This window comes from Vicia villosa, unplaced genomic scaffold (assembly GCF_029867415.1).
Source record: "Vicia villosa cultivar HV-30 ecotype Madison, WI unplaced genomic scaffold, Vvil1.0 ctg.000024F_1_1, whole genome shotgun sequence".
Taxonomy (NCBI): domain Eukaryota; kingdom Viridiplantae; phylum Streptophyta; class Magnoliopsida; order Fabales; family Fabaceae; genus Vicia; species Vicia villosa.
This window is the reverse complement of record NW_026704956.1, coordinates 1,288,093-1,311,502: the sequence shown is the minus strand read 5'-3', so window position 1 is coordinate 1,311,502 and position 23,410 is coordinate 1,288,093. Positions and strand designations below refer to the sequence as shown.

The window sequence follows — 23,410 nt, the reverse complement described above, 5'->3', positions numbered from 1 at the left end:
TTCTGAATCAATAAGTCCATACGGAGAAAATCTCCTCAACTTTGACAATCTCTATATCATCATGCATGTTCTTGTGTAGTATTTCTTGTTTTGATTCAATACTGCTTATATGTCATACTTGTTTTGTTTTTGAACTATAGTAATGATGCATTGAATATGTTTGTCTTGGAAAAATTCTTTCACTCTCGCTCTAACATGTTTTTCTTTGCTTGTGATGGCAAACTCTCGGCGATAAAGCATGACAACTCCGAAGGTAGAATGACGAATACATAATACCGATAACCTCAGTTGGTGTGCTTTCGAGTAAAACCCTGTTGATGATGTACATGCATTGTTTCAAATCCCCAAACACTGGAGATATAAGGAAGTTAATCCCTTGTCAACCCCTTTGAGCCTTGAAGTAGGAGTTTCTTTTCGATACGAAAAAACCCTCACATTTAACCTAGGGGCAGGGTAGTGTTCAGTTAATCTGATCGAGCGTTCAAAATTCATCAGAAGTGCACATCTAAGGATACAACAATGGTTATCCTTCAAAAGGTTGAGGACAGTAAAAAACGAAATGGTTATCCCTCGCAATAGAAGGTCAAAATATGCCGATACAACAACGGTTATCCCTCAACGACCAAGAAATGAGGTAGTCACGATCTTTCCAACAAATCGAAGACGTCCCAGGATCATACAACTTGTTCAAAAAATGGAAAAAAATGAATCAAAAAAAAGAAGAAAAAAGACCCGCTAAGTCAACAACTTGAAAACAAGTGACTTAGGCAAAAATTAGGGCATACCGCCGGACATCAAAATTCAAAAGAATTTATCCAGGCAAAAGTTAAGGAACATGAAACAAAAAAGATCCTTAGCAAAAGGACGAGGTCGTGTGACAATAAATTCAAATAACAAGATCGTGTGATCAGACACCAAGAATAAAAGGTAAATGATTGACATGTCCAAACACTTCATCAATTCCTCAATCGTCTAAAGCTCCTCTTGAAGGATGAATGCTTGCATCGAGTTAACTGAACTTAGGTTGGAGAACATCACGAAGGGGGTGGGCACCAATAAAATTTTGAGCCTATATATCTTTTTTTCTAAAACCATGAACCTGACCACGTTACAACCCTCAAAAGTCCTAATTGAAGCAGGGTTAATTCGAAAGCATACTGTAAACGAGAATACTGTAAACCGACTCCTAGGAGTTTTGCTAAAACGTTTGAGTTGGTATCACACCACTTTTCACAAAAATCGATGTTTTGACATCCTTTCAAAAAAAATATTTTTTAAAATCTTCAAGACAAACATGAACTTTGCATTAGAATTATATTTCTCATACTAAACATTATTTGCATATGAACAAGTACTTGACACCAGGAAAGCTTCCATCATGAGCTGCAGATGAAAAGTTTAATTCTCCCAAGGGACAAGTTGTCTTCAGAACTCCATTGAGTTCGAGCATGAACATCTCAAATTATAATCACCCTCAGGGGCACAAAAGCAGTCGAAATACTCCGTTGAATAAGCGCTCAGATATCTGGGGCAATTAGGTCAAGATTCGAAGAATCTCTCAGAAGCGTTGGGCAATCAGGGGCATTTGCCCAAGCATAATTGAAATTACCTCCAACCCTGATCAATCAGGGGCATAATTCCTAAGTTCATGGTACAGGGGCATGTTGCTCATGATAAGACAAATCCTAGAAAGTCCTCCCGACAGACAAAGTCGCTTCAGAAGCCCATCAAAAGGCAAAGATATTTCTTACGCTTGACTCAGTTGGCTAAAGGACAATATACACAAGGGGCATGGCATGGTATTATCCCATTCATCTGAGGCAACCAAGTCAAGATCCAGAGAATCTCTAAAAGACGCTGAACAGCCAGAGGGGCAAGTTTATCACTTGGGACATGTTGCATCGATCACAAATCTCAGCAAAAGCTATTTAGCTACTAGCAGCAGGATCAGTATCTCCTTCGAAGTTCTAATTCCAGTAATCTCAAGAATCAAGTATACCAAGTTACCGACTCCAGGGGCAAATAGACTTCCCCATGCAAAGGGCCACATATGGTTAAGAAAATGTTTTCCAACATCAAGTGACATGGGGGCAATGAAAATTGAAATCTCAAGGGATCTTACCCACAAAGTTGTTTTGACAACAATATCCCCACAAAGTAATCCTCGAGGAGTTACCTTCAAATAATCTCTTCCCAACAGAGACTTGGCTCCCCAACACTACAGGCTCTCCGATACAATCTTCTTCTCCAACAGGGTTTATTCAAACTCACTGTTCCCAGTAAAGTTGGCACTCACAGTGGAAACTTGGTTAGTTATCCATCTCTCTTATCCCTAGTCAGGGCACATCAAGATCAAATCACTCAAGCTACTTTCATCCCCAAGCGGTAATAAAAATCCCCAGCTGGATTTCCTAAAACAAAAGATAGGAATTCTCAACCACCCTGTCATTATCTCCAGCAGCATACAGAGATTTATTTTCTCAACCAGCAATTACCTTACAAAGTTACCAATATTCTTCGACTATATAGTCAAGCCATGCATCAGTCATAATACATACATAACATACAATATTCTCGTTTATTTCGAGAACCTCATTCACATTACATGCATAACATACAACATTCTTGTTTATTTTGAGAACCTCATTACACAATACATGCATCATGACATTGCATAAAACTAATTTCGCCTTTTCAGGTCATTTCACAATCAAAAGAACATTATCATCCAAGTACAGTGCAAAGACGATCGTATCAACGATTCAATCCTAACACTCATTCAAGACAAATACAATTCTAATGCTTCATTCCAAGTCTTTCCCCAAAGATAACTCAGAAACAATTAAAGGACTTCTCATCCTTTATCAAACCTTGCTAGGTAGTCTTTTCTAAGACGTTTATCAAACCTTTCTAGGTAGTCTTTTCTAAGACGTTTATCAAACCTATCTAGGTAGTCTTTTCTAAGACATTTACCAACCTTTCTAGGTAGTCTTTTCCAAGACGTTTATCAACCTTTCTAGGTAGTCTTTTCTAAGACATTTACCAACCTTTCTAGGTAGTCTTTTCTAAGACGTTTATCAACCTTTCTAGGTAGTCTTTTCTAAGACATTTACCAACCTTTCTAGGTAGTCTTTTCTAAGACGTTTATCAACCTTTCTAGGTAGTCTTTTCTAAGAAGTTTACCAACCTTTCTAGGTAGTCTTTTCTAAGACGGTTATCAACCTTTCTAGGTAGTCTTTTCTAAGACATTTACCAACCTTTCTAGGTAGTCTTTTCTAAGACGGTTATCAACCTTTCTAGGTAGTCTTTTCTAAGACATTTACCAACCTTTCTAGATAGTCTTTTCTAAGACGGTTATCAACCTTTCTAGGTAGTCTTTTCTAAGACATTTACCATCCTTTATAGGAACCTCTCTAGGTAGTCTTTTTTAAGATATTCCTCATCCTTTCTAGGAGCCTTTCTAGGTAGTCTTCTCTAAGACATATCTCCACCTTTTTAGGTAATCTTCCTTAACATCTTTATCCGATTTTTTTAAGACATCTCTTGCCCTTTCAAGGAGCTTCTCAGTTAATCTTCTACAAGATAGTTCTTCCCGAGCTTTGTTTAAAGCTTAATCTTATTTACATCAGTCATTGATCTATCCTATTTAGGAACCTCTCCAGGTAGTCTTATGTAAGACATCACTTCATTTTGATGAATTCCTCCATCTCAGACAACATCTTACCAAACATCTGGATGGCATCTTTAAGTCCATCTCCAATATTACTTCCTGCACCAGCGAACACAAATTTTTGGGTACTCTAGTGTTCAATCCTCTTCCACCTTCAGATCACGAGTGGCGAATACGCCAATCTACCTCTTCAGGTTTAAGAAGATTGAACAGGGGCAGCTGTCATACCCCAAAATTTGCCCACACTTTTTAGTGACAAAAAAATTCTCGAAATTATTTTTAAAATTGGATTTTATAAAATCTCGGGTTCATTTACGTTGACATCTTGAATTTTATAAATATTCGATTTAAAGTCTATTTTAAAAATATAGTAGTTTACTCTTAAATTGCTTTTATTTTAATAAATAGAAAATGTTGGCCGATGCTTCATATATTTTCAATTGGCTTTTTATTTCAAATAAATAACATAGCACAATTGGTAAGAATGAAAGGCTTGCAAACAAAAGGTCACGGGTTCAATTCTCGCTTGGTGCATTTTTATGTATTTTAACTTTTTTTTTTTAATCTTTTTTATACCTGGATGCACCTGGACACAAGTACGTCCAGGTTCTTAATCTTGTTCATCAAGGAAGGTCCATGGGTCTTTGGGTTGGATCATTTCCTTTTTAGGATCGATCTTGACCTAATTTCAGTCTATAAATAGTGGCTCTCCACTCTCTCATTTGCATCAACAATTCTCATCTTCTCATGATCAACAGTAACCAACAATTTTCTAAACTTCCTCAACCATCAAACATTTTCTAATCCTTCAAATCTTTTTAGGTTTTCTTTTCAAATTTTTATTTTTTGGCCAATGATGATGCCTGAGGCCTCCCTCTTTTCAAAATGTTTTTCCTCTTCGAATCCATGTTTTAGTTAATGATTTCGTATGCTTTAAAACCTTTATTTTTGGCCGACTTCAAAACCTTTATTTTTGGCCGAGGATTTACATATGAGGCCGCCCTCTTATTCTTGATTTTAACCTTTTAAGGATTTACATATGAGGCCGCCCTCTTATTCTTGATTTTAACCTTTTAATTTTCAACCAAACGATGAATGTCTGATGGTTCCTCTTATTTTATGTTTTTTTACTAACAATTTTCTAAACCTTTTTTAAAACTAACTTTGGCCAATGATTTTTTATGTGAGGCCCCTTTGCCGCTTATCTTCGATTTTATTTTTACATTGTTCGTTATTTCAACCATATGATGCCAATTCTGATGGTTCTTGCTTTTTTTTAAACAATGTTTTTACACCGTTTATAAACTCCCCACCATCACAGATAAAAAAAAATATAAAACAACATTTGTTTTAAAAAAATTAAAAAAAGTAAATAAGTTTCTTACCATTTCTTTTTACGTTGCAGGGACTAATATATCATCCTCAGATAATTTACCATCAGCATTAACTTGCAATTTCTTAAGCAAATCAATTCTAATAATCATATACAAAAATTTACAACCGAGTTACTAGTAACACAAATTTCATTAATACTAATGCTTGCACAAAGTTCATACTTTCAGGAAAACAAAGAAGATGAGAAGTGAAGCGTCGTTCACCCTCAGTTCACAGATTGCATCAACTCGTGACTGCCAGCAACTCCCACGCCATCGAAGATCCGAACCGCGAGATCCTCGAAACCACTGCGCGAGTCTACAGCCTCACAACCGCCACCACAAGGCCTCATCACCGACGAAACTCCCTCTGATCCACTCACCAGTCAACCACGCCGCAAAATCGATGCTCTGACTCGGATCTCAGCCACAACCACCGCGACGCTCAGCCTCCCCAGCAGAACCGTGAATCTCCCGTCCATCACCGAGGTCCACCGCGAGAATGCCGCACCATCTCCGAACAAAGCCTCACGCGAACTCATCCACCGCGCACCGCACTGCCTTCCGACGAGCTTCAAGTCGCACAAAACCTGCAAACAGATTCAACATCACTTTCGGTAACCTCGGTAACCTTCTTTTATTGATTCACTCTGTTTTGTTATAATAGATCTTCTTCTTTGTTCAATACTTGACATTCTTGATGCTTGAACCGAGAGATTGGAGAACCGAGAGATAGGTTGTTGTTGTTATTACGTGAAACTGAGTGAGAGAGATGAAGAGAGCTTGAATTGGTCTGAAGAAGAAGCAGAAGGACCAAATTGAGGCTAAGGGGCGGACAAACTTTGGATTTTAGGGTTGAGTTTATCTTTTGGGCCTTGTTCATTTCTGCTTGGCCCATCTCGTTTTTCTTCTTCACACCCCAGCCTCCATATAACACCCCCTGAGTGTTTTAACTTGAGTTTTTTTTAGTAGTTTAGTTTTATTTAAAATTCTAATTAGAGTTAATTTTTAAGTTTTGAGTATAATTATTATTAACAAATGAAAATTGGGTGATAATTAGAATTGGTTAACATTAGAATATGACTTCTTTTCCTTTTTATTTTCATCATTAATTTCAATTTTTTTTTTATAATAAAAATACCAAAAATATTAATTTTCTCTTTAAGATTTTTACATGAATTGTTTAGACTTCTTCTATCGTGTCTTTTTTACATTTTCTCATTCATATTTTTTTCATTTTTATGTCACTAACATTTTATTTTGTATGCGAGGTACTACACTTGAGGCCTTCGGATTATTTTCATGAGCGTTTACAAGTTTTTTAACTTTACACACTTAATCGCTTTGTTTTTATCCGAGTTTGTAATAATTTTTCTATCCCCATTTTTTGGTTATGTAAACCCCTCCCCGAAGCCTTGTAATAGCTTAGGTTTACGTTTCCGCACTTTATATTTATGCAAAATTATATCTGTTTAGATGTATGCTTAGGATTGTATGGCAAGATTTAAAAGCAACGTTAGATCACTAACCACAAGATTAACATAATTGTAATTAACACACTCCTGTGCACACACTCACCTCTAAGGTACGCCCCTCTTGGTTGCCTTTCGAAATAAGGTCGTGTCCCTCGAAATGTAGAGGTACTCTTCAGCAAAAGTCCCTCGATTAAAAAATCATCGCAAAGATCATAAGTCCCTCGATGACCCACGATGTTGCCTACGATGATATGATCTAGTCCCTCGAATGGTTGCCTACGAAACGATGATTGTCCCTCCGAATATTGCTAAAGGTACCTCTACTTGTTGCCTTTAACGACCTCCGATGACCCTTCGATTGTCCCGAACACGTCCAATATAAACAAGGACTACCTACTTCTATATAGTGTGGATAGTCCTAGGAACTTTAAAAAGCATAGAAAAAGACCAACTATTTAGGGTAGTGCTCTTAATATGCCTAGTTCAATTAAAAACATATTTTCAATATTCTTTCAAAAACAAAGGCTATGATTTTAAGCTAAAGTCCTTTCTTTCAAAAGACTCTTTTCAAACAAACGAAAACAAACATGAGCTAAGCAAACTAAGAGCCCGTAGATAACTACGGATGAAAAGGGTGCTTGCACCTTCCCTTTTCATAACTTACCCCCCGAGCCCGTTTCTTTTTAAAAGGTCTTTTTCTGTACTTTTTACCTTTCCTAAAATTGGACAAAATAAAAGTCGGTGGCGACTCATGCTTACCGCAACATTGTTGCATATGAAAAAAAATAAAAGTCAGTTCACCGAGTTACATTGATCTTCTGATCCATTGCTTCTGAGACTGCCAGCTTCTGCAGCTTTGCTTCTTGGTTCTACTGCTTCTGATATATCAATATCAAAATCTGCAAAATTCTCAAACTTCTTTGGTTTTTCAAGACCAAGCTTATCATCAAACCTGATATTGATTGATTCTTCTACAATCAATGTTTCAGTATTGTATACTCTGTAGCCTTTAGAGCGTTCAGAATATCCAAGAAGGAAACACTTTTGTGCTTTAGAATCAAACTTACCAAGATGATCTTTAGTATTCAGAATAAAACATACACATCCAAAAGGATGGAAATATGAAATGTTGGGCTTTCTGTTCTTCCATAATTCATAAGGAGTCTTATTTAGAATAGGTCTTATAGAGATTCTATTCTGAATATAACACGCAGTGTTTATTGCTTCTGCCCAGAAATGCTTAGCCATATTGGTTTCATTGATCATGGTTCTGGCCATTTCTTGTAGAGTCCTATTCTTTCGCTCTACAACTCCATTTTGCTGTGGAGTTCTAGGACAAGAGAAATCATGGGCAATGCCATTTTCTTTGAAGAACTCCTCAAAGAATTTGTTCTCAAATTCACCACCATGATCACTTCTAACCTTTATGATTTTGCACTCTTTCTCAGATTGGATCTGAGTGCAGAATTCAAAGAACACTGAATGAGACTCATCCTTGTGTTTTAAGAACTTTACCCATGTCCAGCGGCTATAATCATCAACAATGACTAATCCATATTTCTTCCCTCTGACAGATGCTGTTTTGACTGGGCCAAACAGATCAATGTGCAAGAGTTCTAACGGCCTTGAGGTAGACACAACATTCTTAGACTTGAATGCAGGTTTGGAGAACTTGCCCTTCTGACATGATTCACAAAGAGCATCTGATTTGTATTTCAGATTTGGGAGTCCTCTGACCAGATTTAGTTTGTTAATCTGAGAAATCTTTCTCAAACTAGCATGACCTGATCTTCCGTGCCAGACCCATTACTCCTCAGAAACAGACATAAGGCATGTCACCTTCTGCTTCTCAAGATCTGAAAGATCAATCTTATAAATGTTGTTCTTTCTCTTGCCTGTAAATAGGATTGAGCCATCCTTCTGACTTACAGCCTTGCAAGACTTTTGATTGAAGATTATATCATAACCATTGTCACTTAATTGACTTATGGACAATAAGTTATGCGTTAATCCTTCTACAAGAAGTACATTAGTTATGGAAGGAGAGTTACCAAGACTTATGGTTCCAGAGCCAATGATTTTGCCCTTCTGATCTCCTCCAAACTTGACTTCTCCACCTGGTTTAAGCACCAGGTCTTGGAATGTAGACCTTCTTCCTGTCATGTGTCGCGAGCACCCCGAGTCCAGGTACCATGACATTTTGCTTTTTGTCCTTTTTGCCGCCAAGGATATCTGCAACAGAAATTATCTTCTCCTTAGGTACCCACAATTTCTTGGGTCCTTTCTTGTTAGTTCTCCTCAAGTTCTGATTGAACTTGGGTTTAGCATAATATTTAATAGGAGGAACAACATGATATTCTTTAGGTTTGTCAGCATGATATTTCTTAGTATGTGTCACATGCTTCTTGGTGTGAACAGTGTTAAAACTCTGTGCATGTGAAGTGAGCCTAATATCATGTGCATGGCCATATTTGAACTGATCATACAATGGCTTGTATGTGATCTTCAGATCATCAATAGGTTCAAATTTTTGTGAGGTATCACCCTCATAGCCAAAGCCAAACTTTCTGTTTCCAGAAACACCATATATCATAGAAGCAAGATGACTTCTACCAATACTTCTAGATAGGAACTTTCTGAAGCTCGAGTCATATTCTTTCAGAATATGATTGAGACTCAGAATGGATTTTTCTGTTTCAGAAGGAGATCCACTATCTTTGGATAGCTTTAAAACTTTTTCCTTCAGTTCATAATTTTCCACTTCCAGCTTTTTAGTTTCAAATTCAAACTGCTTCTTCAGCTTTTTGTATTTGATACTAAGATGAGCCTTGAGTTCCAGAAGTTCTGTTAAACTGGAAACTAACTCTTCTCTAGATAGTTCAGAAATTACCTATTCAGAATCTGTTCTGATGTAGATTCTGATCCATCATCTTCTGTAGCCATCAGCGCGAAGTTGGCTTGCTCTCCTTCAGAGTCTGATTCTGATTCTGATTCAGAATCATCCCATGTTGCCATAAGACCTTTCTTCTTATGAAACTTCTTCTTGGGATTCTCCTTCTGAAGTTTTGGACATTCATTCTTGAAGTGTCCAGGCTCATTGCACTCATAGCAGACAGCCTTCTTCTTGTCAGATATTCTGTCACCAGAAGATTCTCCTTATTCAAATCTCTTTGAACTTCTGAAGCCTCTGAACTTCCTTTGCTTGCTCTTCCAGAGTTGGTTTACCCTTCTGGAGATGATTGACAGTTCATCTTCTTATTCTGATTCTGATTCTTCAGAATCTTCTTCTTTAGCCTGAAAAGCGTTAGTGCATTTTTTAACATTAGATTTTAATGCAATAGACTTACCTTTCTTTTGAGGCTCGTTTGCGTCCAGCTCTATTTCATGGCTTCTCAAGGCACTGATAAGCTCTTCCAAAGAAACTTCATTCAGATTCTTTGCAATCTTGAATGCTGTTACCATTGGACCCCATCTTCTGGGTAAGCTTCTGATAATCTTCTTTACATGATCAGCCTTGGTGTAGCCTTTATCCAGAACTCTTAATCCAGCAGTTAGCGTTTGAAATCTTGAGAACATCTTCTCAATGTTTTCATCATCCTCCATCTTGAAGGCTTCATATCTCTGGATTAGAGCAAGAGCTTTAGTCTCCTTGACTTGAGCATTTCCCTCATGGGTCATTTTCAATGACTCATATATATCATAGGTCGTTTCCCTGTTAGATATCTTCTCATACTCAGCATGAGAGATAGCATTCAGCAAAACAGTTCTACATTTATGATGATTCTTGAAAAGCTTCTTCTGATCATCATTCATTTCTTGCCTTGTAAGCCTTACGCCACTAGCTTTCACTGGATGTTTGTAACCATCCATCAGAAGATCCCATAGTTCACCATCAAGACCAAGAAAGTAACTTTCCAGTTTATCTTTCCAGTATTCAAAGTTTTCACCATCAAATACTGGTGGTCTAGTATAACCATTGTTACCATTGTATTGCTCAGCAGAGCCAGATGTAGATGCAGGTGGATCTGTTGGAATTTCACCAGCCATCTTTTACTGAAGCGTTTTTCTCTTCCTGAATCTTTTCTAAACACGGTTAAGTGCTTGCACCTTAGAACCGGCGCTCTGATGCCAATTGAAGGATAGAAAAACACTTAGAAAGGGGGGGGGTTGAATAAGTGTAGTCTAAAACTTGAACGATAAAAACAATTTGCACATTTATTTTTATCCTGGTTCGTTGTTAACTAAACTACTCCAGTCCACCCCCACGGAGTGATTTACCTCACCTGAGGATTTAATCCACTAATCGCAACAGATTACAATGGTTTTCCACTTAGCCCACGACTAAGTCTTCTAGAGTATCCTGATCACAACCTGATCACTCCAGTAACAAATGCTTAGACACAAGCTAAGACTTTCTTAGAGTATCCTGACCACCACGTGATCACTCTAATTACAACTGCTTAGACACAAGCTAAGACTTCCTAGAGTATCCTGATCAACACTTGATCACTCTAGTTACTTACAAATTAATGTAATCAAATAAGAGTTTTACAATGCTTCTGAAAAGCTATAATCACAACAGTGATATTTCTCTTAAAGTTTAAGCTTAATCTCACTAATATATTACAACAGCAATGTAGTGAGCTTTGATGAAGATGAAGTTTCTGAGCTTTGAGTTGAACAGCGTTTCAGCAAGTTTTTCAGAATAAGTTCATTCAGAATTGGTAACCTTGCTTCTCATCAGAACTTCATATTTATAGGCACTTGAGAAGATGACCGTTGGGAGCATTTAATGCTTTGCGTATTACGTACAACATTGCATTTAATGTTTCACTCTTTTGTCAACTACCTCGAGCCTTGTTTACGCTGTGTCTACTGACGTTGCCTTTAATAGCTTCTAACGTTCCTTTTGTCAGTTAGCGTAGCCTGCCACTTGTACTTGCTTCTGATATGATGTTTGTGTATACAACGTTTGAATATCATCAGAGTCAAACAGCTTGGTGCAGAGCATCTTCTTGTCTTCTGACCTTGAAGTGCTTCTGAGCGTGATACCATGAGAACTTCAGTGCTTCTGCTTCTGAACTCAAGTTCTTCTGATGCTTCCATAGACCCATGTTCTGATTCTGCTTGACCATCTTCTGATGTCTTGCCAGACCATGTTCTGATGTTGCATGCTGAACCTTCTGAGTCAAAGCTTCTGAGCGCTGATTTGTGCATACTCTTTATATATTTCCTGAAAAGGGAAATTGCAATGTATTAGAGTACCACATTATCTCACACAAAATTCATATCCTTATTATCATCAAAACTAAGAATATTGATCAGAACAAATCTTGTTCTAACAATTTACATGTTACTTATTTTTTTACTTTTGTTTATTTATAAAAGTTTGAATAATTTGTTGCTAACATAGTGATAACTTGCAAATTTACATATATCTGAAGATCAATTGAAGATAGATGTATTAGTCAATATCGAAATTTTGTTACAAAGTAGTGGCAAAAGTTTAATAAATTTTCCTACAATGTCGTGACCAGATATGTCACTATTCCTTACATCTCAAAATAGATTTTTAGACGACAGATTAAATTGTGATAGAAAAAGTTTGACAGATGAACATTTTTTATTGATGTTGACAATGACTCGAGAGCAGGGAAGATTTATGATAAGATAATGGACATGGTAAATGAAAACAAGCATGGTTTATTTTTTCTTTTATAGTTATGACGCAACAAAAAAACATTTATTTGGAGGGTCATGTCTGCAACACTAAGATTAAAATGAGATATTGTTCGTACAATTATTTAGAGTGAAATTGCTACATTACTAATACCTATTGGAAGAACTGCACATTCAAGATGTTGTATCCCTGTAAATATTGATGAGTGTCCAACATGTTCCATAATATTGAAATCTGCATTAGCCAATTTAATAGCAAAGGCGAAGTTAATCATATGGGATGAAGCTCCAATGATGCACAAACATTGCTTTGAAGTGTTGATGGGGTTTCTAGAGACATTTTTGGTCTTAAGGTGAAGGTAATATGAATACTCCATTTGGTGGTAAGGTTGTGATATTCTGTGGTGATTTTAGCCAAATTCTACTTGTTATACCAAAAGGAACCATACAAGAAGTTGTGCACAATACAATAAATTCATCATACTTTTGAGATTTATGTGAAGTTCTTAATATGAGACTTTTAAATGATCAACCAAATCTAAATAATGATGAGCTAAGATACTTTTCTAATTGGATTTTAGGTATTGGTGATGGTTCAATTGGGGATTCTAATGACATTGATATTAGACTTGATATCCCACAAGACTTGCTTATTATAATATATAAAAATCATCTTTTCGCAATTGTTGAAAGCACATATCTTTCTATTTTAGATAATATTAAAGCAGTGTATTTTTTTTTCAAAATATATTGACTCCAAAAAATACCAATACCAATGTTAATATAATTAATGATTATGTGTTGGATTTATTTTCGGGGAAAGAAAAAATATATTTAAGTTATGATAATTCGTATTCTTCCAATTCAAATATAGATGTAGTTAATGACAGGGGCGGAGCCAAAGCCCAGCTAGCCCGGACAGGCGCCCGGGCTCAACCCCTATTTTCTTTGTACTCCCTCCAATTTAATAGTCGATTTTTAGACAAATCAGGGGTAAAATTAGGGGCAAAATTAGTAAAAATAGGGTGTGAAAATTAAAACAGATGAATAATCAATGGTGTAAATTTGTTGCCCAGGTTGTATAAAATTTCTGGCTCCGCCACTGGTCAATGACATTCACGCACCAGAATTCTTAAACATAATTAATAGTTATGGAACTTCCAAACCACAAATTAAAATTTAAAGTTGGGCGTATTTTTATTAAAAAATATTGATTGGTCTTTAGGATTTAGGATTGTATAATGAAACTCAAATGATAATCACCAAGATAGAAAAATATGTTGTTGAAGGAAAGGTTATATCATAAAATAATATTGAAGATAATGTCTTTATACATATTGACACCATCCGATGTTAACAAAGACAATTACAATTGATCATTGCAAAAACAATTAATAGGAGTCAAGTTCAATCATTTCAAAATGTTGAAATTTATATTCCTTCGCCAATTTTTTCACACGATTAATTATATGTGACGATTTCAAGAGTCACTTCAAAAGGAGGTTTAAAGTTATTAAGAACTAATCAAGATAATTCATATATCAAACATTGAAGTTTTTCGAAATATGAGACATCTCATGATAACATATGCACTTTGTTTTTTTATAAATAGTTAATCTTAATCAAATATATTAAATTCAAACTAGACTCTTGGAAAATCTAGTATTCCAATGAATGTTACTTCACGACTTAAAAGAAACACACCCATCCTTATTTATGAAACGACAGGCATGCCCTACGCTACGATTCTAACCGAGTGTAATTTGCTGCGAATTTTAGCTTGCAAACATAACTCAAGAAACTATATTTACATGCTAATACCTAGACACAAGTCATATTTAGATAAACAACCAAACAAAACATTTGTGTCATACATATTTATAAAATTTTATATCAGAAGATTTAATAAAGTAAAATTATTTTTTATATAAATTATAAGTTTTTCTTTTAATTTTCTGAAAAAGTTAATGAAAATAAGCTGAAAACATACTCACAATAAATAAATCAAATCAAACAAAAATAATCCAAACAAACATGAAAAAGAATGTGAAAACTAACACCAACTATACTAGGTTGAAAATTGAAATCACTCATTTTGAAACCTAGGTGGGTTAACAGCCAAAATAAAAAAAAAAAGGAGAGATCATATTAGGGGATAAAACAAGATACTCTCCTTGAGTCTTACTCAAATGCTCAAAACAAAATTACAGAAAAACAAAATTACAGATTATCAGGCAAAGCTCTGAATTCAGACAACTCAATAAAAAGAACCGCCGTTTTATTTAATTCCCATCGAACTTGCAAAAATACACTACTCACAGCAGAAGACTGCCGAGATCGTACATAGATACATTTCAAAACTCATCAGGTTCCTCACAGATCCTCAGGACCATTAATTTCCTGCACATAGAAGTTCTTGCTTTAGGCTTTAGGACTACGTAGAATGATAACTTAAAGAAGATCACGCTGGCAAATTAGGACCATGTAAATGATCAAATACCTTGTTTGCAAGCACAGTCCCGTCAGGTATTTCCAGCTTTACGCCAGCTTTTGCAACGATACTTACCTTTCCCTGTCAAGGCACCAGTAAGATAACATAATTAGATTTATTCAAATTCTCAATGGCATAAAAGGACATAGGTAGGGAAAATTAATAAACTACTTGCAGAGAGAATACAAAACTGGAACCTCAACAAAATTGTACTGGGTCAGTTTGAAAATCAACATGATAATTGTATGATTGGTTGTTGACATTGTTATAGTTGGCAAGGTCCCAAACAGAAACCCAAACATGTTATTAGAAAGTTTCTGGAACAAGCATAAAGATTATTTTTGAAAGAACGTCTCAATTTGATGTGTACCATTAGAAAAACAACTCTGCTCCTAATGTAATATCAATGAAACTTTGACTTTGATCTTGGCTTGGTAACACTGCTCCTAAGGAAGGATCAAACCTCGCCACACCTTAGCTGATTCTTAAGACTAATACAATATCAATTGTGCTATTAGCTCAGTGTGCCTGATGAGCCTTTAGAAGAGGAAATATTACAATTAGACCATATAATTTTTGTTTTAGTTTTTCCACCTAGACATTACTAGCTGTTAGTGGTAGAATAGGTTCGTTATAACGTTTATTGTAATATGGTTATACTTCTCCTTCCAATGTATATGTGTATACTCCTTGATCCATTCAATATAGAGTTGAAGCTCAGTTTTCATTCAATTGTAGATCATCTTATTAATTGCTTATGATTTATGACTGTGGAAGGTAACATTCAAACGAGAGAATTTATGACTACTAGTAATTGAATTTAAAACAGCAACAAGAAGCACTTCTATGACCCGAAGTAACTAAAGTCATATTTACGCTAAGAATGAAACAAAACAGTAAAGAAAAAAGAATCAGACATAAGGATAAAATCCAAAACCTTTAGGATAACACCAGCTCCAAACCATACATCGCCTGCCACTTTTAGACTATCAAGCTCAACAATACTGGGGATTGACTTGAACCTTCCCAGGAAGCTGCTAACCTGTGAAGGAGAGAAGGAAAATCAATACTTATGTTCACCATTTAACAGAAATTAAGCACAAACATAGATCTTAACCTTCTTATATTCTGGCCCTAATTCAATAGAAGGGTTTTCAGGATTTGCCCTAGCTTGGTTCCTAACAACAAATCCATCTTGTAAAGTGTAAAGGTCAGACTGCAAAATAGTACAACTAATTGTGTTAAACAAAATATTTAAATAACTTGACAAACAACTTCTCATGACTTCAATCAGAAAATCTTTTAACCTGAACAAGAAGCAAATCTGAAGTTGCCTTCACTGGAAGGAAGCGGGATCGAGGAACATTAATTCCAATAGCCTTATCAAAGAACTGTTACAAGATATGGATATTAAGAGCACTAGGACAAAAGCTTCAGCATTAAAAACATGTTAGTAACATAAACATCTCAAAAAACATTCAGTACCTTAATAGCTGCACCAGCTGCTGTTTCCAGCTGAAGAACTTTTACTCCATCAACTTCCTAAATCCACAAATTTTGTCAGCAATTTAGATCTTATGTCAAAGAGTCGGGGCAACTAACCAACAATATAGCCACTCTCTAAAAGAAAAAAACACTAAAGGAAAAGATGAGCGCCTGTTTTGAAAATAACCAATATTCACCTTAGGGTTGGGAATAATCTCCATTTTCAGAGCATCGGCCTCAACAAGCCTTTTAATTGCTTTTAAGTTCACCCATCTGTAAATCATATGTTGTCAATAGTCAGCACACGAAATGTAAATATAATCTATAACAATCAGGGAGCAAACCAACAAAACTTACAAGTTATTTGTATTGAAAATTTTGAACTTCTCTATCGACTTAAATTCACCGACCTGCAAGAAAACAGACATTGAATTATCAAGCTAAAAAATTCTCCAACATACCTGCCAATAACTTGTCATCATAATTTACAAGAATGTTAGTTGTTACTGCTACAATAAATTATGATCAAATGTCAGAATATCATGGTCAAAAAAGTGGTGCACACTATGTTATCAAGTGAGCATTAACTTGAGGAAAGTAAATTGAGAGGAAAAGGAGAGGGGAGGGGAGGTTAGATTTTGTTAACAATAATAGGATAACGTATAAACCTCATCCACTTGATTACTTCTTATGGTAACAGATAAACCAAATAAAAATTGCAAATGTGTGTTTGAACATCATACCACTCACTTCCCAGTTCCCACTCTAAATCCTGATTAAGGAGTCATCATCATCAGGTAAAACTTTTGAACGTTGTCCTACCAATGAACGGTGAATAAAACTTTAAAATAGGATGTGGCCAAGTCGCGTCCAATTCAATAGGACTTTTATTTTCTCAATATAGGAGCTATTATCAAGACAAGAGCTGATAATGTAAAAGGGTTTAGTGAATAAACGATGCTTCATAACTCTCCATAGTTCCTTATGTTGAATATATCATTTTCAACCTTCAAATTTTCCATTAAAAAATAGTGATATTTTTATTCAAAATGACAGCAATTAGCCTTTTTCCTTTCCTGTTCTATTATTAAAAACTGGTTTTGCCTAGCCACAAGCTTTCCGGCTAAACAAGTATTTAGCAACTCATTAGCACCAATTCAACTTAAAGGTCCTCGACAGCCAGCAAAATATAGCTATTCAAAAGCACGTGAGTCATTTCCTTCTTAGCCATAAAAACCCACATAATTAACCAAGATTTTTATGCTTTATAATTTACGAAAACAATTACCTAGTGCATACACTTGGGAAAGGGAGATGATCTAAGAAAGAATACAAGACAGATTTAGTGGCTTACATGTTCATCTGGGACTTGGGCAATTTCCAGGAGCTGCATTGAACAATCAAAGATAATGTCACTTAGCATCAATACCTTACAATTCTAATTGTACCTTTCTTAATTTTATTTATAGGTTAAAAAAAATAAGGAGCGAGCAAAGCTGCCAAGGTAAGATAATTATTGAAATCTTGATATATATTTTTTCTTTTAGAATAAATATTTGCATATAGAATACACAACACTGAAGCAAGTTAAAAAAAGAGGGACTTCAGACATTTGCTACAATCAGATTACTGACTTAATCGGATAAATCTTGGTTGAGAAGAAATGAATTGAGCAACAGATACGTGCCTGAACTCTTCCTTCATAAGAAATAAGAGTGCCACCTTTCACATCAGCCAATGTCTTAGGAGTCACCTGCGTTACAAGCACCAATAAGGAAAAAATATCATTATTATGTAGGTCTAAATCTAAATGGCAGTTTCTTGATAACAACCATCTTTATTTACCTCCATACAGTATTCATTCTTGTTCTCGATCAAATGATTTAAGAGTTCTTGATTAACCAGTCAAGGATACTGATGTACTAGAGATACCCTTTTCATGTGTAAATAACAAACAAGCAATACAACCAAAAAGTAATAGAAAAGAAAACATAAGGAAGGATACTCAAATCAACTAGGGCACCCAAGTTATCTGAATTGGCAACAAACACATACTCCTTACCCTGTAAGAGAATGGAAAAAGAAAAGATAGTGATTGATTAATTTTAAAAAAAAATAGAAGATAAGGTTCAACAAGAAATAAATTGGGTTATAGCTTCAACCTGTGATATTAGTGTATCAAGCTTTCCACTGTTCATTAGTGATGAGAAGACATCTCCATGGCCAGGAGGATACCTGTGAATGAAGGAATTATTCGTAAATCTATCGGAAGAGACATGCTCAAGATTATAGTCATGATCAACCCCATCAATTAAAACTTATCAATTCCTATGTTAAACAGCGAACAACAAAGCAGGGGAACCACTTCCAATGCAACCATAACATGATAGTGTACTTTTTACTCTAGCTCTTTGGTGCATATGATTAGAGCATAACTCTTGCATTTATGAGGAAAGCAAGTTCTTATCAGCATCTTCTTTTGGAAAACATTAAGTGTTGGCTTATATTTAGTGCAAAGCCCATGGACTTCTTACAAGGGTTTCTTTGATTAATGTTAACATATTGGGTAGCTTTACTTCATTGATGTTTTCTTGTTCCCTTTGTCCTCTTTTCAATTTTTATTCTGTAAGGAGGAGGGTCTTTAATCCTCCGAACTCTTTGTAATCACATTCTCTTCCCCGTAATACACATATAATTCTCACACCTTTGAATATCCTTTATTTATAAATGGTGGATTGTGGGACTATTGGATTAGAAGTTTACATGGAATAGATTGGTATATAAATTTTTATATAATTGAAATAAAAAAGATGAAAAATTCTAATAAAACTAGTGAGTCCATGCATTTATACTGCAGAGAAAAAATGCAAATGAAGTTGTACCAGCCATCCTTTCCAGTCTGCCCTTTAGATGGAAGTGGCAAGAAGTCATCAACAACTAATCGAGGATATTGGCTCTGTAAATTTTTGTCCGTGCAAGAAAATTCAATAACAAAGTTAAAACACAGTTTCCAGAAAATTCCTAATATAGTAGTCCAATAAATCAGAGGTACAAACCTGGTTAAATGTATGAATCTCAACATTTGAGTTTGTATATTTTTCAACAATCTACAAACAGTCAAATTGTTAGATTACATAAAAATACAGTCTATGATTCTACTCTAGGATGAGGGTCGAAGGTAAAGCTCACATACCTTTTGAGTGTCATCATGAGTGTTGAATGAGTTCATCAAAAGCAATGGAACACTGCTTCCATATTTGGAATTGAGATTCTAAAACAATTTATGTTATCAGTAGAAAATCCACATGAAATCCGGAAATAGAATAAAAGCCAAGCAAAGGAATGATCTGAAAACTACCTCAATTTGGATGACAATTAAATCAAGAAATGTCAACCCATCACGAACTTCAATGACAGATCTGCAGTTCATTTCATTTGTTAACAAATTAAAGCTTGCATGTTGATGGTTAATAAAAACCAAGTTAAGATAATTATCTAGAAAAAAACTTATATTTCCAAATCTAGTTCATCGAATAAATTTTCTGTTAGAAAATCGATCTATCTCATCAGCATCTAGAGTAAAAATGAAAACAACATAAAGTAATATCATATTCATCATACTTTGGACCAGTGCAGCCCATAGTTGTTCCCAATCCTCCATTAAGCTTCAAAACCACAAGCTTGTCCAAGAGGCTCTTCACATCTGAAGCACCTGAATCAATTTTGATTCATGCCGTAAACATATCAATTTATTATACAAATATACAATCAAATCGGCTAAATCGGCTAAATCAAACCACCGGAACACAAAGATTAATTACCCTCAGGAGTTGGTGCCAAACTGTCATAAGGCACAACCACTTCATCAGTAGGAGTCTGGATCTTACTCCATTCAACATGCTGTGCTTCTCCACTGCGATCAATAATTCAATGCATTGTGAAAAAAAAATTATCAAATCAAAACAAAATAATAAAATCACTGAACAAACATCTTAGCGTAGTTACAGAGTGAATAAATGCGATTGAAGAATGAAGATCATGAAAAGTGCTAACGAAAAACCGATTCGCACCTGAGATAACGAGCGACGAGGTTGATGAATCCGTTCTTCTCATTTTCGCTGCATGTAACACAGATTCAAAATATATGAAAATATTAACGAAAAAATAAAAAGTAAATAAAAATAAAATGAAATTCCGATTCGTGATCACGAGAATGAAGAGTGAGGACCTGATTTGGGACAATGCAGCGGTGGCGGATTGAAGGTTGGAGAGTTTATCGGTGGTGGCCATTGAAGGAAGGTTCTAGAATGAGTGGAGATTAGCGCGCGAGAGTGGGGGTGGTTGAATCGGTTATGAGGATGGTGAAGAGATCGATGGTGTTGTTTTGGGACAGAGTTTGTAATTTATATGCATCCGAATAAAATGGTGATAGAACTCTTGATCACTAAATTATTAGTAAATAGATTAAGTTTTCTTCTTAAATTTTATTTAGATTCATGCAATTATAGCATATCAACTACCTACCGATTAGTAACACATGATAGCAAATGTTTTTAATTACCCTTCTACATTAGTTACATTATGTTTAATGATAGGATAAAAGAGTAAATAACATAATACAAAATTATAGAGTTCATCACAAAGTTTTGTTAGGCCACATTGTACATTTATATAGGTCCAATTTTTTCTTGTCTCTTATATAAAATTTTCTTCTCTTTTCATCTTACTTTCTAACTTCACGCTCTCTCTCCTCATTTTCCTAACATGATGAAGGAAAATCTGAAGAACATAAGGATCTCACTTCTTACGCGAGCTCTCTCACCTCATCTTCTTTTAACATTGTCCAAGATAATCTTTTCTCTCAACATGACTTCTTTTTCTGGAGCAACGATTTTTGTTAAACTTTTTTCACCTTTACTGTGGAGCAAAGATTTATGTTAAACTTTTTCACCATTTAATATGGACCAATGATTTTTGTGAAAGTTTATTCATTATCGTTTCTCTGGTACTGATTTCGAACTCATACGCAAATTTTCACAATGCTTTATCAAAGTTTTATCCATCATTACCATGTGTTTTCATACCACAAAATCTATCTTTTCATGTCAAAGATGAAAGTTTTGAAACAATGATGTTTTCTGTTACTCATTTTCAAGTCTATATTTTATGTTACTCACATAATCTATCTGTTCAATTACTCATTTTGAATTCATACCACAAATTCTAGCTTTAAGTGTGAAAGCTTCAAACTTTTCGCACGTCTTTGATTTCTTTGATGTTTAAACATTATTTTCTGCTATAGTCCGAAAATTGATTTACTTAGTGGCCTGTTATGATTTCTTGCCCATCATGTTATCGACATGTTGATGCTTGAACATCGTTTTGTTGATGTCATTGTTGACCTGTTATGTTTGAGCATTATAAGTGATGTGGTATGTCTTCAAATATGTATGACCATGCGCTAATGAAATCTTTTTTTTTCAAACTCTTTATCAATTTGTTATGATTTCTTGTCCATCAAATTATCGACATGTTGATGTTTCAACATTGTTTTGTTGTCGACATTGCCGACCAGTTATGTTTGACCATTATAAATGATATGGTATGTCTTTAAATATGTATGATTTTGTGCTAATGAAATGTTTTTTTTTTGTTTTCTTTTTTTACTCTTTAATGTCATTCTTAGAGACTGATTCTTTTTAATGATATATGTATCTTACTTTCCTTCTATCGCTTTTCAAATCACCATCATTCCATGTCAAGACAATCCATCATGATTGTTGATTTGAAGCAGGGAAACAATATTTGGAAGATCGCCATTTGTGTGGTTGATATGTCGATTGTTTAAGAGCGGAACAGACAACATCATTTTGAAGGGGTTATTCAAGATAGCAAGGTATTCATTCTTGTTGTCACAATGTTCTCTAGATTTCAATGCACTTAAAGTATATGCTAACTTTTTATTTCATGGATAGTACAACAAAATCCATGTCGTTACCCGGCCTCGAAATTTCGATATGTGGAAACAAAGATTACAAGAATATCAAATTTATATGGTTTATAATGGTGACCCTTTACTCAATGAACTACCTTTGAAGATCTTAGTAGATCGTGTTATTCTCTTAGTTAACATTTTTAGCTTCTAAACGAAAGAGTTTAATGGACATACGGTGTAAAATAGTTGTACACTGACGTCTAATAAGAAACTATCAATATGCTATGTCTTCAAAGTAACTTTAAATTTAAAGTAATAATTGATTGTCAGTGTAAAATTATTTTACATTGATCGTGCATATCTTATTTTCTCAAAATAAAATGGGTCATTGTCATGTGGTCACTCGAATAGTTTTCATTTTCATAGCAAAATAATATAGTAATAAAGAGATGATAATCATCAAAGATAAAATAATTATCAAACACGACAAGTGCGTAAAATACTATTAAGGATACAAATGAAAAATTAACAAGAAAAACAACAACAACCGACAAATCAACAAAACAAATAAAGCATACTGGAAAAAATGCACGAGCAACTAAAGACCAACCCCATTAGATTCAAGTTAGAGTTTATATCTCCCTAAATAACATCAATAGATCATAACTCACAGAGAACACAAAATCACAAACTGATACCTACCTCAAAACCAAGACAAACGCTCGACATGATATTGATTAAAGCAAAAGACAAGGTTTTGAAGTCAGTCAGAGGAAGTACTAAGCACCCCCGATCTATCTAGAAATCATTTCCAAGACCAAAAAATACTCTTCTTCTCCATCTCTTTCACGGTTTTTGAAACACCATTAAAGATGACATCATTACAAGCTTTCCAAATGGTCCAGAGCAAAGTTGTCAAACTCGCGAGTCTACTTAGACTCGTAAAGGGTCCTTAGACTCGACTCACAAACTCGTACGAGTCTATGGAAAATCAAAAATGACTTTCAAAACCTATAAGTGACACATATCTGACACACTCCTAAATTTTTACACTTGTAAATACCTCATATATGACACAAATATATATAATAGAACACCAATTAACATTAAAATTTAAATTTCATACTCTATAAAAAATTTCTTAGCAAAAAACTCAAAAATAAAACAAATAAAATAGTAGAGTATGTAGTTAAAGACTTAAAGTACTAATATCTTTTTAATTGGCTACTACATAAAGCCAAAAAAAATCATAAAATAGATATGCTAATAATTTCAATCATCAAAAGTTCTAATGAAATCATC

The 23,410-nt window shown here is 34.9% G+C and overlaps 1 protein-coding gene across 1 annotated transcript; it reads right to left on the bottom strand.

The window, feature by feature from the left end:
• Window positions 1–14,184: 14,184 nt before the first annotated feature.
• LOC131622087 (UTP--glucose-1-phosphate uridylyltransferase-like) lies at window positions 14,185–20,664 on the bottom strand. The gene is made up of 21 exons (XM_058893135.1): window positions 20,402–20,664; window positions 20,244–20,291; window positions 19,995–20,086; window positions 19,795–19,885; window positions 19,532–19,592; window positions 19,367–19,444; window positions 19,230–19,280; window positions 19,056–19,129; window positions 18,336–18,408; window positions 18,179–18,236; window positions 18,019–18,065; window positions 17,861–17,926; window positions 17,528–17,560; window positions 16,531–16,583; window positions 16,371–16,446; window positions 16,174–16,230; window positions 15,996–16,079; window positions 15,806–15,904; window positions 15,626–15,730; window positions 14,698–14,769; window positions 14,185–14,597 (listed from the first exon to the last, which is right to left on the bottom strand). The coding sequence occupies exons 1-21, from the start codon at window positions 20,461–20,463 to the stop codon at window positions 14,571–14,573; spliced, it is 1,407 nt and encodes a 468-aa protein (XP_058749118.1). The 5' UTR covers window positions 20,464–20,664; the 3' UTR covers window positions 14,185–14,570.
• Window positions 20,665–23,410: the final 2,746 nt, after the last annotated feature.

What these genes read in the sequence shown, in the direction of transcription:
- LOC131622087 (XM_058893135.1), bottom strand. Translation starts at nt 20,463, where the DNA reads ATGGCCACCACCGATAAACTCTCCAACCTTCAATCCGCCACCGCTGCA. An exon ending in GCTGCATTGTCCCAAATCAG is followed by an intron (nt 20,292 to 20,401) that starts GTCCTCACTCTT and finishes TGTTACATGCAG; the next exon opens with CGAAAATGAGAAGAACGGAT. An exon ending in CTCGTCGCTCGTTATCTCAG is followed by an intron (nt 20,087 to 20,243) that starts GTGCGAATCGGT and finishes TATTGATCGCAG; the next exon opens with TGGAGAAGCACAGCATGTTG.